This window comes from Hemitrygon akajei, chromosome 7 (assembly GCF_048418815.1).
Source record: "Hemitrygon akajei chromosome 7, sHemAka1.3, whole genome shotgun sequence".
Lineage (NCBI taxonomy): Eukaryota > Metazoa > Chordata > Chondrichthyes > Myliobatiformes > Dasyatidae > Hemitrygon > Hemitrygon akajei.
Window position 1 is genome coordinate 179,970,175 of NC_133130.1, and position 14,302 is coordinate 179,984,476.

Genomic DNA, 14,302 nt, shown 5'->3' on the forward strand with positions numbered 1-14,302 from the left:
CGGTGTTGGGCAATCCGCGACAGGTTGCAAGCTGAAACAGGCCTGTTGATTTCCACACAGTGGATCTAGGGGAAGGACATTATCCTGTTTGCTTTCTAAAGATTGTTATCGCATCGGTCACCATACTGGATTGTGGATGCCTGGCAAGGACAGGACCTGTCCCAGTGATGATACCAGATGGAGCTGAATATATCATAGCTCTCATACTGACCATGCCCTCCTAAATGAGACAGCAGAAGCTGACTGAGTCCTTAGGTGAAGAATCCAAAAACTAGTGAGCTCAGAAGAGGAAATGAAATTGGTCTTGAGTTTACTAGATTTATTCATCTCAAGCAATGTAGTTGGCACCTTATCAGCCTGTTAAGACTAAAACCAAGTTAAAAATCTTTCAGTATATGGATCCATAGTTACCTTGTCCAATCCTGTGAGAGAAACGTATATCCCCAGCAGTTAATTGGGAACCTTGATGTTTCACGCAAAGCCAGTTACTGGAGATGCTTTTGATAAACAGATCGATATTCAGAGGGTGAAGCCTTGAGGCCTTGTAATTACCAAGAGCGCAAGTTGATTAATCTTTTTTATATCCTGTCTCCACAGGTTGCTAGGATACTGGCTGTTTCCAAGGAACTGCAGAAGCAGATGGGGGTGAGCTCAGGGCTGGAGTTACTCACTCTTCCCCACGGGCACCAGCTTCGACTCGACTTGCTGGAACGGTGAGAGGCAAAGTCGTGGTGCAACTCACGTCCTGTGGTCCTGTGTTCTTGACCAGGTTGCAGCTCAGCTTCTTTGAAACAGGATGGCTTATAGGAGAAATTGCATAGAGGTTTCGGCATCAATTTGTAAAGATTGGGATAATGTCACTGCTTTTGAGCCAAGCTGCATGCTGAATTCAGAAGGCCTATCTCCTGCGGCAAATATTTGCACAAAATATTTTCATTACATGATTACATGGTCAACACAACATTGTGGGCAAAAGGCCTGTAATGTGCTGTAGATTTTCTATGTTTCTATTTTATTTATTTTTCTTTCCGAGAAGGAAAATGATGATAATTTTTTCCTCTCCTAAAGGTGTGGCCTACAGCGTTGCTTTGTTAGGTTCGATTTACAGAAAATGAGGGCAAACAGGCTATTTTACAGCAAGGGGCATCCAAATAAGAATCTGGAGCAGGAACGTGTGGTGTATAAGTTGATTTTTAGGTCAAATTTATTTTTTTGTAGGTCAGGAAAGTAAATGCTAGTTCTGGCGTTCCAGCCCACACGTTAGTCAGCTATATCAATGCAGCACTGGTTTGTGGTTCAAATTCCAGTCCAGAATCGACAGCAGCTTTGTGGCCACACATAGAGCAACACTGAGCAAGTGCTTCACTCTGATGTAACACACACAAAATGCTGGAGGAACTCAGCAGATCAGGCAGAATCAATGGAGGGCAACAATGCTGAGCTCCTCCAGTATTTTGTATGTATTGCTCTGGACTTCCAGCATCTGCAAAATCACTTGTGTTTATGATTTGAACACTCTGATGTACCATATTTTGGGTAGAAATCAAAGTATGGCTGAAGCTGCTGTCCAAGATGTTTGTAGTTTAAGATTCCACATCCCACTATTTTAAGAAAAGCAAGGAGTATACCCTCGTGTTCTGACTGTAGTCTATCTCACATTCAAAAGCATTAAATAGAGAATTTCTGCAGATGCTGGAAATCAGCACTGTGGGTGTACCTACACCTCAGGGACTGCAGCGGTTCAAGAAGGCAGTTTATCACCACCTTCTCAAGGGCAACTAAGGATGGGCAATAAATGTTGGATTAGCTGGCGACGCCCACATCTCATAAATGAGATGTCTGGAGACCGGGGGGCTTACAGCTCAGCCAGAGCCAACCTGAGGAGGGGAATTCCTCAGGCTAAACACATATACAAACAGAGAATCGAGGAGCATTTCAACTCCTCGGACCCCTGGCGCATGTGGCATGGCATACAGGTCATTACAGACTCCAAACCACCTAGTACTGTGCCCCCTTCCAGCTCTTCTTCCCTCCCTGATGAGCCCAATTACTTCTACGCTCGCTTTGACTGAGAGAACAAGGAGGTCATCCTCAAAGTGGACCTCCTACCTGGTGAACTGCCTCTCTCACTTTCCACCTCCGATGTTTGTGCCACCCTGAGCAGGGTGAATGTACGAAAAGCGGCTGGTCGGGATGGAATACCTGGCCGTGTGCTCAGAGTCTGTGCAGGGCAGTTGGCCGGGGTCTTCACGAACATTTTCAATCTGTCCCTGGCCCAGGCAGTTGTCCCCACAAGCTTCAAGATCACCACCATCGTGACAGTGCCGAAGCATTCCACTGCCACGGGCCTGAATGACTTCCGCCCAGTTGCATTCACCCCCATCATTGCAAAGTGCTTTGAGAGACTGGTTCTATCACATCTGAAATCCTGTCTGCCCACTACACTGGACTCCCATCAATTTGCCTTTCGCACCGACAGGTCAACAGAGGATGCTGTCTCCACGGCACTTCACTCTGCCCTGACCCACCTGGACAGCCCCAACTCTTACGTCAGAATGCTGTTCACTGACTTTAGTTCGGCATTCAATACTGTGACCCTCTCCAAGCTGATCGCCAAACTTCACCAGCCTGGTATCAGCTCATCCCTCTGCAATTGGACTTTGGACCTTTTGACTAACAGACCCCAATCTGTTAAGTTAGGCAACCTCTTCTCCTCCACTGTCACCCAGAACACCGGCATGCCTCAAGGCTGTGTGCTGAGCCCACTTCTGTACTCCCTTTTCACCTACGACTGCATTCCTGTACATGGTTCTAACTCCATAATCAAGTTCGCAGATGACACCACGGTGATTGGCTTGATCAGAGGGGATGATGAGATGGCCTACAGGGACAAGGTCCAGCTCCTGGCCACATGGTGTGCCGACAACACCCAGAAGACCAAGGAGATCATTGTGGACTTCAGGCATGCTAGGAGCCACACTCACGTCCCCATCTACATCAACGGAGCTGTAGTGGAGCATGTATCAAGCTTCAAATAGATAGATAGATACTTTATTCATCCCCATGGGGAAATTCAACTTTTTTTCCAATGTCCCATACACTTGTTGTAGCAAAACTAATTACATACAATACTTAACTCAGTAAAAAAAAATATGATATGCATCTAAATCACTATCTCAAAAAGCATTAATAATAGCTTTTAAAAAGTTCTTAAGTCCTGGCGGTAGAATTGTAAAGCCTAATGGCATTGGGGAGTATTGACCTCTTCATCCTGTCTGAGGAGCATTGCATCGATAGTAACCTGTCGCTGAAACTGCTTCTCTGTCTCTGGATGGTGCTATGTAGAGGATGTTCAGAGTTATCCATAATTGACCGTAGCCTACTCAGCACCCTTCGCTCAGCTACCGATGTTAAACCCTCCAGTACTTTGCCCACGACAGAGCCCGCCTTCCTTACCAGCTTATTAAGACGTGAGGCGTCCCTCTTCTTAATGCTTCCTCCCCAACACGCCACCACAAAGAAGAGGGCGCTCTCCACAACTGACCTATAGAACATCTTCAGCATCTCACTACAGACATTGAATGACGCCAACCTTCTTAGGAAGTACAGTCGACTCTGTGCCTTCCTGCACAAGGCATCTGTGTTGGCAGTCCAGTCTAGCTTCTCGTCTAACTGTACTCCCAGATACTTGTAGGTCTTAACCTGCTCCACACATTCTCCATTAATGATCACTGGCTCCATATGAGGCCTAGATCTCCTAAAGTCCACCACCATCTCCTTGGTCTTGGTGATATTGAGACGCAGGTAGTTTGAGTTGCACCATATCACAAAGTCCTGTATCAGTTTCCTATACTCCTCCTCCTGTCCATTCCTGACACACCCCACTATAAATTCCTAGGTGTCCACATTTCCGAGGATCTCGCCTGGTCCCTGAACTCCCCCATCCTGATCAAAAAAGCGCAACAGCACCTTTATTTCCTACAGAGCATCAAAAATCTCACCTCTGTCCCAAGATATTGACGGACTTTAACTGCTGTACCATTGAGAGCATACTCACCAACTGCATCTCACCGTGCTATGGCAATTGTCCCGTATCGGACTGCAAAGCACTCCAGCGTGTGGTGAAAATTTCCCAGTGGATTATCGGCACCCAATTGCCCGCCATTGAGAATATCTACCATAAACGCTGCCTGGACAGGGTGAAAAGCATTATCAAGGATGCATCTCACCCTAACCATGGACTTTTTACTCTCCTCACATCCGGTAGGCGCTACAGGAGCCTCCACTCCCACACCAGCAGGTACAGGAAGAGCTTCTTCCCTGAGGCTGTGACCCTGCTGAACCTCACATGACAGCACTGAGCAGTATTGCACTCATATTGGACTGTCTCAGTACTTTTATATCTGTGTGCTGTAGCACTTACTTGTTATTTGCAGTTATTTTGTAAATAACACTACTCTTTGCATTTCTGGTTAGATGCTAACTGCATTTCATTGGCTTTGTATCTGTACTCGGCACATTGACAATGAAGTTGAATCTGATCTAATCTAATCTAATAAATTAATAAATGATCCTGCTGAGGGGTATTGGCCCGAAACATCGACTGTACTCTTTTCCATAGATGCTGTCTGGCTTGCTGAGTTCCTCCAGCATTTTATATGTGTTGGTTGGAATAGAGAATTTGTTTACATTCCTACTACTGTTTGCCTACACTGTACATAAACATACCATAACCTTAAAACGGTTTCACCTCATTCAGCAATAATTACCTCAAATCTTTCCAGATTTTTTTTAGATGGCAATGATTATCTGTGATTTTCAAAGACAGTGTTTGAATCTGGTTTTACCTGCTGGCAATTTTAAAGATTAATTTGAAGAACCTGTAGACTCCGGGGACTGCTAACTCTATTAAAAGATTCGCGGCTGCTCTGTGTGGTACCATGACTACACAGGTCTTGCTGGGTGCTGAAAATTAATATTCATCCAGCTGGCAGGTAAAGTTGGTGCACAGCAGCGCTGTATACATTTAAAGCGACAAATAATAATATGTGAGATTCAATGGCAGACCTGATCAACAATCTGGACAGTTCGTAAGTCAGTAAAAGTGCGTAACGGGCACTGAGGTAATGGAAATAAGAGAAAATCTGCAGGTGCTGAAAATCCAAAGCAACACACACTAAATGCTGGAGGAACTCAGCAGGTCAGGCAGCAACCACGGAAACGAATAAACAGTCGGCATTTTGGCCCGAGACCCTTCTTCAGGGCTGGAAAGGAAGGGGGAAGATGTCAGAAAAGGGAGGGGAAGGAGGATAGGTGAGGCCGGGTGGGTGGGAAAGATAAAGGGCTGGAGAAGGAGGAGTTTGATGGGAGGGGAGAATGGACCATAGGAGAAAGGAAAGGAAGAGGGGACCCGGGGGAGGTGAGAAGAGATAAGAGGCCAGTGTGGAGAATAGAGGGAAATATTTTTTTTACTGGAAGGAGCAATCTATGTTCATGCCATCAGGTTGGAGGCCACCCAGACAGAATATAAGGTGTTGCTCCTCCACCCTGAGGGTAGCCTCGTCATGAGGAAGCCATGGAATTAAAATGGAGTGTGAACATTCATTCAAAGTTTGGAGGCAGTTTAATGGACTAATTGTGACTGTATACTTCTTGCTGTGAACAGTTGTTCACGAATGCTGCAGGGAATTTCGACAGTCAGTACTAGGTACAACTCTGAGTGTCTGTCCGTAGAGAGTTCCTCAGGGCAGTTTTACTTACGGGACTAATCAGAGTGAGGTTGAAGCTACAGTGAAAACAGTCAGGGTCTGGAAGATGTTCAGCTCTTCTCTCCAGTGGGAAGTTCCAACAAAAGGTCATTGATCTGAAATGTCTGTTTTCTTTCAGTCTGAATGATGCTGTGTTTTCCCAGCGTTTTCTGTGCTAACTCCAGCTCCTTTCCCTGTTCTTGTAGGTTTAATACTATGTCAATCATGATGGCAGTGGATATTCTAGGCTGCACCGGCAGCTCCGAGGAGCGAGCCGCCCTACTCCATAAAACTATACAGTTGGCTGCTGAACTGAAGAGCAATATGGGGAATATGTTTGGATTTGCTGCTGTAATGAAAGCTTTGGAGATGCCTCAGGTAGGTGCCACAAGCAAGGAGGTAATCCTCAGTTTCTTATCCTCATTCCCCTACATTGTTGTCATCTTGTTTATTTGTCTATTTATTTATTGTGATACAGCACAGAACAGGCCCTTCGGCCCTTCGAGCTGTGCCGTCCAGCCACCCCTGCTTTAACCCTAGCCTAATCACGGGACAATGTACAATGACTAATAAACCTAGCAACTGGTCTGTCTTTGGACTGTGGGAGGAAACCGGAGCACCCGGAGGAAACCCACCTGGTCACAGGGAGAAGGCACAAACCTCTGAGTTAAAGTGGGTTCTCTAGTCCTGGACCCCACCCCTAAACACTCCAGTCTGACTTCCCCTCCTGCCACGTAACGAAGAACTCTATATTCACTGCTTCCTCACGAGGGAGATAGTTAAACACTCAACAGCTGAGGACTGGGTTAGCAGGGAGTTTAGATTAGATACTCTCCAGTGGCTCAGTCTTTCAGTTACACCCATTAGCAGTTGTTTCTTTGGTCTTTGAGGGGGGTGTAAGTCACATTCAAAACGACAGAGGGACCATGATAAATAATTGATTGTGTTGTTCATAGTCAGCATCATTATTCTAAAAGTAACCACAGGGTAAAAACATCAGTAGTAGTGCTTTAGCAGACTACAGTTGTCATCCCATTAAGTACATTCATCCATCACTGTTGATACTATATTGATTAAAACTCAATTAGCTAGAAATATGAGAGAGGTATATCCAGTAAATGTGTTCTGCTACTTTTCTGATTACTATTGAGATGGCAGTTAATCCGGAAACATTGCATTTTTTTATCATTGATAGGCCATGCCTATGGTTTTATTCTTGTTGGAAAATAGTTTTGTTCTGTTGCATCACCATATCTTGTTTGATGGCAATGATTAGGGAATTTGCCTGTATGGATTCAAACCCAGTACTTCTTTGCTTCATTCCTCGTGGTTAAAAAGTGATTCGCAATAGGCATTGCTTAAATTGCTCCAGGTGAAAGAGAGCTTTGTTTCCGGACCTTCTTACTGAACTTCTCAGCCTCCTGTACTCTGGTCGTTTATTATATCAGAATCAGAATCAGGTTTAATGTCACCGGCATATGTTGAGAAATTTATTAACTTTGTAGCAGCAGTGCAATGCAATACCTGATAAATAAAGAAAAAAAGACTGAATTACAGTAAATATATATTTATATATGTATATTAGCTAGTTGAATTAAAATAAGTAGTGCAAAAACAGAATTTTTAAAAAAGTAGTGAGGTGGTGTTCATGGGTCCAATGTCCATTTAGAAATCAGATAGCAGAGAGGAAGAAGCTGTTCCTGAATCACCTAGCGTGTGTCTTCAGGCATCTGTGCTTCCTTCCTGCTGATAACAATGAGAAGAGGGCATGCCCTGGGTGATGGGGGACCCTAATGAAAGACACCTCCATTCTGAGGCACCGCTGCTTGAGGATGTCTTAGAATCTATGGAGGCTAGTACCCATGATGGAGCTGAGTGATCTTACAATGCTCTGCAGCTTACTTCAATCCTGGTAGCTCCCTCACGACCATACCAGCTGGTGCTGCAGCCAGTCAGAATGCTCTCCACAGTACATCTGTAGAAGTTTGAGTGTTTTAGGACAATTGACAATTAATTAATTATTGACTATAATAGGACAATTGATAAACAGAGGTGAAGAAACAACATTTGCAGTGAACAACATTCTGGGGATTTTCTCTGGTGCACTCGGGATTAAATTTCACAATTTGTTCCATTATTCTGTAAAGTCTACAGAATCAATATCCTTTAGAATTACTGAAGCTTGGAGTAGAAGGGCTACGCCCACCTTATGTTCTTCAAACACTTATCTAACTGCCTCTTTAAAGTTACAATGGAAATGTTATACCACTTCCAGCCTCCTTTACACAAGACGATCCTGCATAATTAAGAATATGTCTGTAAAGTTCTCCCTTAAACTTCACTACTTTTAAGAAGAATCAGAGAAAATCTTTGAAACAGGAATAGACCCATTGACCCAGCATTCTGTCTGGACAAGAGGACACATATCCTAATCCCATGTCCTAGCCAGAGGACAAAAGCCTTGCAGGTCACAATTTTCCCAAATAAGCATCCAAGAACACTTTAAAACACTTTCTGCATTTACCATATTTTTAGTTTGTGAATTCTAGACATCTGAAATCTTTGGGATCAGAACCAGGTTTGTTATCGCTGTCTTACATGATGTGTAATTTGTTCTGCAGTAACAGTGCAGAGCAAAGACATAAAATTACTATAAATGAATAAACAGATGATGTGAAAGGGAAGGAATAATGAGGTATTCATGGTCCATTCAGAAATCTGATGGTGGAGGGGAAGAGCTGTATCTGAATCATTGAGTGTGCACCTTGAGGCTCCTGATGGTAGCAATGAGAAAGGGCATGTCCCTGATGGTGAGGGTCCTTAATGATGGACGCAACCATCTTGAGGTACAACCTCTTGAAGATATCCTCAGTGGTGGGTAGGGTTATGCCTGTGATGAAGCTATCTGTATCTGCAACCCTCAGCAGCCTCTCACCATCCTGTGCATTAGAATCTCCATATAGGCTGTGATGCAACTAATCATAATGCTCGCTACAATACATCTATAGAAATTTGTAGACATCTTTGGTGAAAATCTCTTGCTCATCTCCCCTGTTATTTTCTACCAATTCCTTTAAATCTTTACATTCATATTTTAACATCTCTGGTCTTTTCTATTTACCCCATTCCAGGTCCTTTATACATCCTGCATCTTCCTTTGCATCTTCCATTCCAAAGAACGTTAGCTGATCCAATATCTCCCTCATAGCTAAATTTTTCTGGCCCTAACAATGTTCTCATTGATCTCCATTGCATCCACTCCACCTTCAAGGTAATATGGTAACTAGAACTAAACAGAGTACTCAAACTGTTGTTCCAGAATAACATCCTTGCATTCACAATCTGTAACTCTGCTAATAAAGGATAGCTCCAATGAACTCTTTCAGCCTGCTCACTGATTTGTCCTTCTGACTCTGAGGATTTGTGGACATGTAAACTAAGGTTTTCTTATCCCTACACACCATTCAGAATCCTCCCATTTACTGTATATTTTCCTTTTAGCACTTTTCTGCCCTCCCCAATATTTATCTGGATTAAGTTCCATTTGCTACTTTCCTGCCAATCAGAGCTCTCTCCCTCACTGTTAACCAAATGGCCAATTTTCCAGTTGTTTGCATCTTGCTTCTAATTGTTTAATTAATATATTTACAAACTCTCAAATAATCCCAACTTTCCCAGTCTTCACCTAGATAGTCCCTCATTACTGGTATTAACTTGATAAACCCCTCTGCTCCCCTTCCAGTATTACAACATCTTTCCTTTCGTAATGTGCGCAAGAGTGTAAGCATTGCTCCATCTGAATCTGTCAGTGATCTGAAAAGTTCAAGTGTGGCTTCCTTACTTTTATTTTTATATTCTGACTTTTTATTAATTGTCACAACAACATTTCCTGACACCTTCACAATGTGCAAAATGTCATCCCGGAATCCTCCACTCTTTCACTGTACCAACTCTTCAAAAGAGTAGTATTTGGTTTTTATTTCCTTTCCATGTCTTTTTTTTCTCTAAGATTCTCACTTCAAACTTAGCCCAATTGAATCTGTCATGTCTGCCCCAATGTTCCCTCTAATTTTTTTTTACAGCTGCGTGGACCAACCATTGCTTTCAACAGGACATTTTTACATGACCTGAAACTGCAGGGCACTTTAAATGTTGTCTCTTTTGTAATATGAAAATCAAATAAACACAAACCACAATTCACAACACAAGTAAGTGTCAGTCAGTCAAACCAACTGACAAGCACAACGGCAAAAATAAAATGTTTTGACCAAGCAGAGTGGGTGTTCAGCGGGCCATTGGTTTATTAACAATGAGCTACCAACTTCCCTTCTGTGTTAATTGTTACAATTTGTAACAGTGTTGTAAGTTGAAACACTGCCAATGTAAATATGTTGAAGCTCTAAAATGTTTCAAAGTAATGGTTGTGGTACATTTATTATTTAGAAAATTTATGGATTATATTCATTAATACAATTAATTACAGGGTATTTCCACAATTATATTAACATATATTTCAAAATTATATTAACATTATATAAAAGAAAGTTCCAGCTGTGCAGCTACAAAGGTTATGCATGCAGGAGCATTTCAGACACTGCATGGCCGCACACCTGCACGGCTTAGACGAAACAGTGGTCTGCCCACATCTTCAGTCTTTGTCCTCTTGAATTCTGCTGCTAATCTGTCTACTATCTTAACAAGATTTTTATTACCCTAAACTTCAACATTAAACATATTAAACCCAACTTCAAGTTGTACAGTAATTGTAATGTAACCCCCAAGGGACCCTACTGCATACTTCCCTGCAGTCAGAAAAATATCTGTTCAGTGCTACCCTTTGCTGCTAACTATTTGCCAATAATGTATTTAAGGCACTACCAATTCAAAAACCAAGTGCTTCTACTTTGTGAATTAGTCTGTAATGTGCTACTTAAATATTATGCGCTATTTAAATAATCAAATATCTTTTTAAAGTTACACCAATGTATCTATTGCACCACATATCTTCCACCCATTTACTTCAATAGAGAATTCAATCATGGCAAATAACAAAACTAAGTAACCTGTATCAAATTCCCTTTTGTGACACAACAAAGCAGTTGTACAGGTGAATACTACAGTTTTACCCTGAGATAGTGCATTTCATGTTAAATCTGTACCTCTCCTAGTTACAACGTTCATTCACCCCAGGTTTTCATTGTAGATTTCAAGGCTCGAGCAGACATGGATAACTCTTCGTCAACGACACACGGAGGGAGCGATTCTCTATGAGAAGAAGCTGAAACCCTTCATGAGAAACATGAATGAAGGAAAAGGTAACGCACACTGTTTCAGCCTACATACAGATATATTATTGTTTTCCTATACTAGGAAAGAGGAAAAGATGAGGTGAGACAACACACCTCCAAACTCTATTTCTGGTGGCACATTGAACCCTTCTGGGATAAATGTCTAATGCCTCCTTGATGCTCAGGTGAGATTGGGAAGAAGTTCATAGATTTGAATAAAATATCTAATATTAATAAATTAGGAGGAATGTCTCTTAATATGAAAAAGAGGCTACCACATGAAGGTTTATGAAATAAATACCTTCATAAACAATCTCTGCAGTCAACTTCTTGAAAAATAAGTTCTTGGTGATATAGGAATAGGAACCGAGTACTAAGATGAAGTATTCCACAGTGCTTGTGAGATAACAAGAAATAAGTCAGGCGTGGGGGGAGGGGGTTGTTGATAAAAGAAGTTTGCAGGGTCAAAAGGCTAAAATAAAAATAGACCAATAATTTGGAATCTTTCTTCATTGCTTTTGGGAGTCAGAGAGTACTTACCAAGAATTAACCCTCAAATGATTCAGCAGATGAAGTAGCGATCTGAAGTAGCGATCTGAAGTAGAGATCTGAAGTAGCGATCTGAAGTAGAGATCTAAAGTAGAGATCTAAAGTAGAGATCTGAAGTAGAGATCTGAAGTAGCGATCTGAAGTAGAGATCTGAAGTAGAGATCTGAAGTAGAGATCTGAAGTAGAGATCTGAAGTGGAGATCTGAAGTAGCGATCTGAAGTAGCGATCTCAAGTGGGTAGATAATCTGTGGAAAGAGCAAGGTTGATAGCCTTTTTCATTCAGCAATTCTGACTTTTTTTCCAAAAATGTTTTGTATCTTGCAGAAGCATCGCCACTGACCAACACAACCTTTCCTCATGTGGTTCCTCTCATCACTTTGCTTGAACGTAACTTGGCAACTACCGACAACATTGAGTCCTGGGAGGTCAGCGATAGTGGTGTGGAGGTGGTTATGTCACACCTGGAGGCTGCAAGAACAATTGCACATCATGGGGGACTGTATAAAACCAATGCAGAAATGAAACTACAAGGCAAGTACAGAGAAACCCCCCCCCCCCACTCGTTTTACCAGTGAATAGTTGAATTTGACATTGTTGAATGATTTCTCACCTCCCAAAGGTCTCCTCCTTGGTCTGAAGCCCGGAGACACATTTCATAGGTTCAGGCCACACTCCCACCCAGGTAGAAAATCCAGTTTTTATACTTGAACTTTGACAGTGACTGCTAGCTGTTTGATCACTGCATTACCATGAGCTAGTCTCATCATCATCATTATGTGCTGAGTTGTATGATGTCGACGATCATGGTCTTCCATCTGTTGACCATGATTTTTCTTGGGAAATTTTTCTACAGAAGTGGTTTGCCATTGTCTTCATCTGGGAAATGTCCCCAACCATTATCAATGCTCTTTAGAAATTGTCTGCCTGGCATCAGTGGTCACACAACCAGGACTTGTGATATGCACCGGCTGCTCATACAAACATTCACCAGCTGCATCATGTGACCCAGATCGGGGGGCTTGCACAAGAATGACGTGCAGGCTAGTGGAGGGAAGGAGCACCTTACACCACCTTTGGTAGAGACGTATCTCCACCCCACCACCCTCAGCTAGTCTAGTCCTTTTCCAGCTTCGGTCACTAACAGGCACCCAGGTCAAATTCCCTTTTAAACTGTTTTAACTCGGGATTACCAAAGCCAGTGAAGTACAACCATCGTCAGTCTGCTGGAGGTCAGCTCATAAGCCATATGCCAGAGACACAAACTGAGACCTCATTGACCCATTTAGTTCAAAACACATTTGAAGGAAAAAAAGGAACTGGACAATGGCATAATATGACATGACTACCAGCTCATGAATATCCCTGACTGTTTCTGTGCATTGGTCCAGTATGGGAGGAAAACAGATGGTAGTTATTTTGTCATGTAAAAGGAAGGAAATCCCTATCGAAAGTTTATCCTGCACAAGCCATTTAGATGGTTACAAAACATCATTGGCGTGAAGCCAAGAGTAATTTGCTTGTCTGGATTTGGAAAAAAAATTGGAGCTGAAGGGGAATTTACAAATAAGGAATTATGCTTACTTTTTACTATTCTGTTGTTGGTATCAATACCTTCTTTCTCTTCTGGGTGTGGACATAGTCCAGGCTGATGGGTTTAGTACTAGTGATAAGCATCACTATTTATGTGAGCTATCTATCCAGAGCATAGGGAATGCACTTAGTTCAGCAGAGGAAGCTGGACGTCGTTGTTGGAGATCGATCCCCATCCCAGCCTCCGGGCAGTGTCCTTGGCCATGTCATCTTCACCGGCTTCGCAAATGACCTTCATTGCACCCTGAAGTCAGAGGGGGCAGGAGGATGGGAGGAATATGGGGGCATTTACTGATGCCTGTATAAAGTTCCAGTCCATCTGCAACTCTTCATTGAAGGAAACAGTCTTACTTGCATTCTGCAAGACCAATCCAACATTCTTCCGTGAGCTGCTGAGAGGCAATTACCGCTGGTGTTACAAAATGCCGTTAAATGTCAATTTCCAATAAGAGACAGTATAATCATGTAGACATTCAATGTCATTACCACTTTGAGATCTCCATCTTCAATGCAGCTGGGGCCACCAAGAACTGGAAACTTGACTGCACTTACCATTTCAATAATATAGCTTCAAAAACTACATTACAAAGCTACAAAGGCTGGTTATCCTGTGGAAAGTGACTCATCATCTGACAAGACAATGCCTGTACGCCATGTACAGAGCACATTCAGAGCATGGTGGAACACACTTACCCGATCGAGCGGCACTCTGACAACACTCAGGAAGCTGAGTGGCATCCGGAAAATTCTGGGACGTTTCACCCAACACCTGCCAACTTGTACTCCTTCCCCTCCCTCCACCCCCCCCCCCCCACACCTTCTTAGTCTAGCTTCTTCTCCAGTCCTAATGAAGGGCCGAAATGCCGACTGTATATCCTTCTCCACTGGTGCTATCTGACCTGCTGAGCTCCTCCAGCACTTTGTGTATGCGTGTGTTTCTCCATCTTAAATACCACAGACTAGTCATGCCCAGGCATCATTCCTGAAGAAGATGGCAGAGTTCATCATCGAAACGTCAGTTATAATTGATACCTCTACCCGGCTAGAAGCCCGAGAAGAGTTTATTCATTATATATGCCAAGAAAGCACTGGACCCCTTTTTCCTCAATCTTACTCAGAGAGGCTCC

General features: G+C 42.8%; 1 protein-coding gene across 5 annotated transcripts in view; it reads left to right on the top strand.

Annotated features, from left to right (window-relative positions):
- The window catches only part of LOC140731238 (SH2 domain-containing protein 3C-like), a 203,935-nt gene that overhangs the window by 185,941 nt on the left and 3,692 nt on the right, over window positions 1–14,302 (top strand). For all 5 annotated transcript variants that reach the window (XM_073052766.1, XM_073052767.1, XM_073052768.1 and 2 more), the window contains 4 exons: window positions 598–713; window positions 5,954–6,125; window positions 10,951–11,062; window positions 11,910–12,116. In XM_073052766.1, the coding sequence (XP_072908867.1) occupies window positions 598–713; window positions 5,954–6,125; window positions 10,951–11,062; window positions 11,910–12,116 (607 nt within the window). The remainder of the gene's footprint in view (window positions 1–597; window positions 714–5,953; window positions 6,126–10,950; window positions 11,063–11,909; window positions 12,117–14,302) is intronic.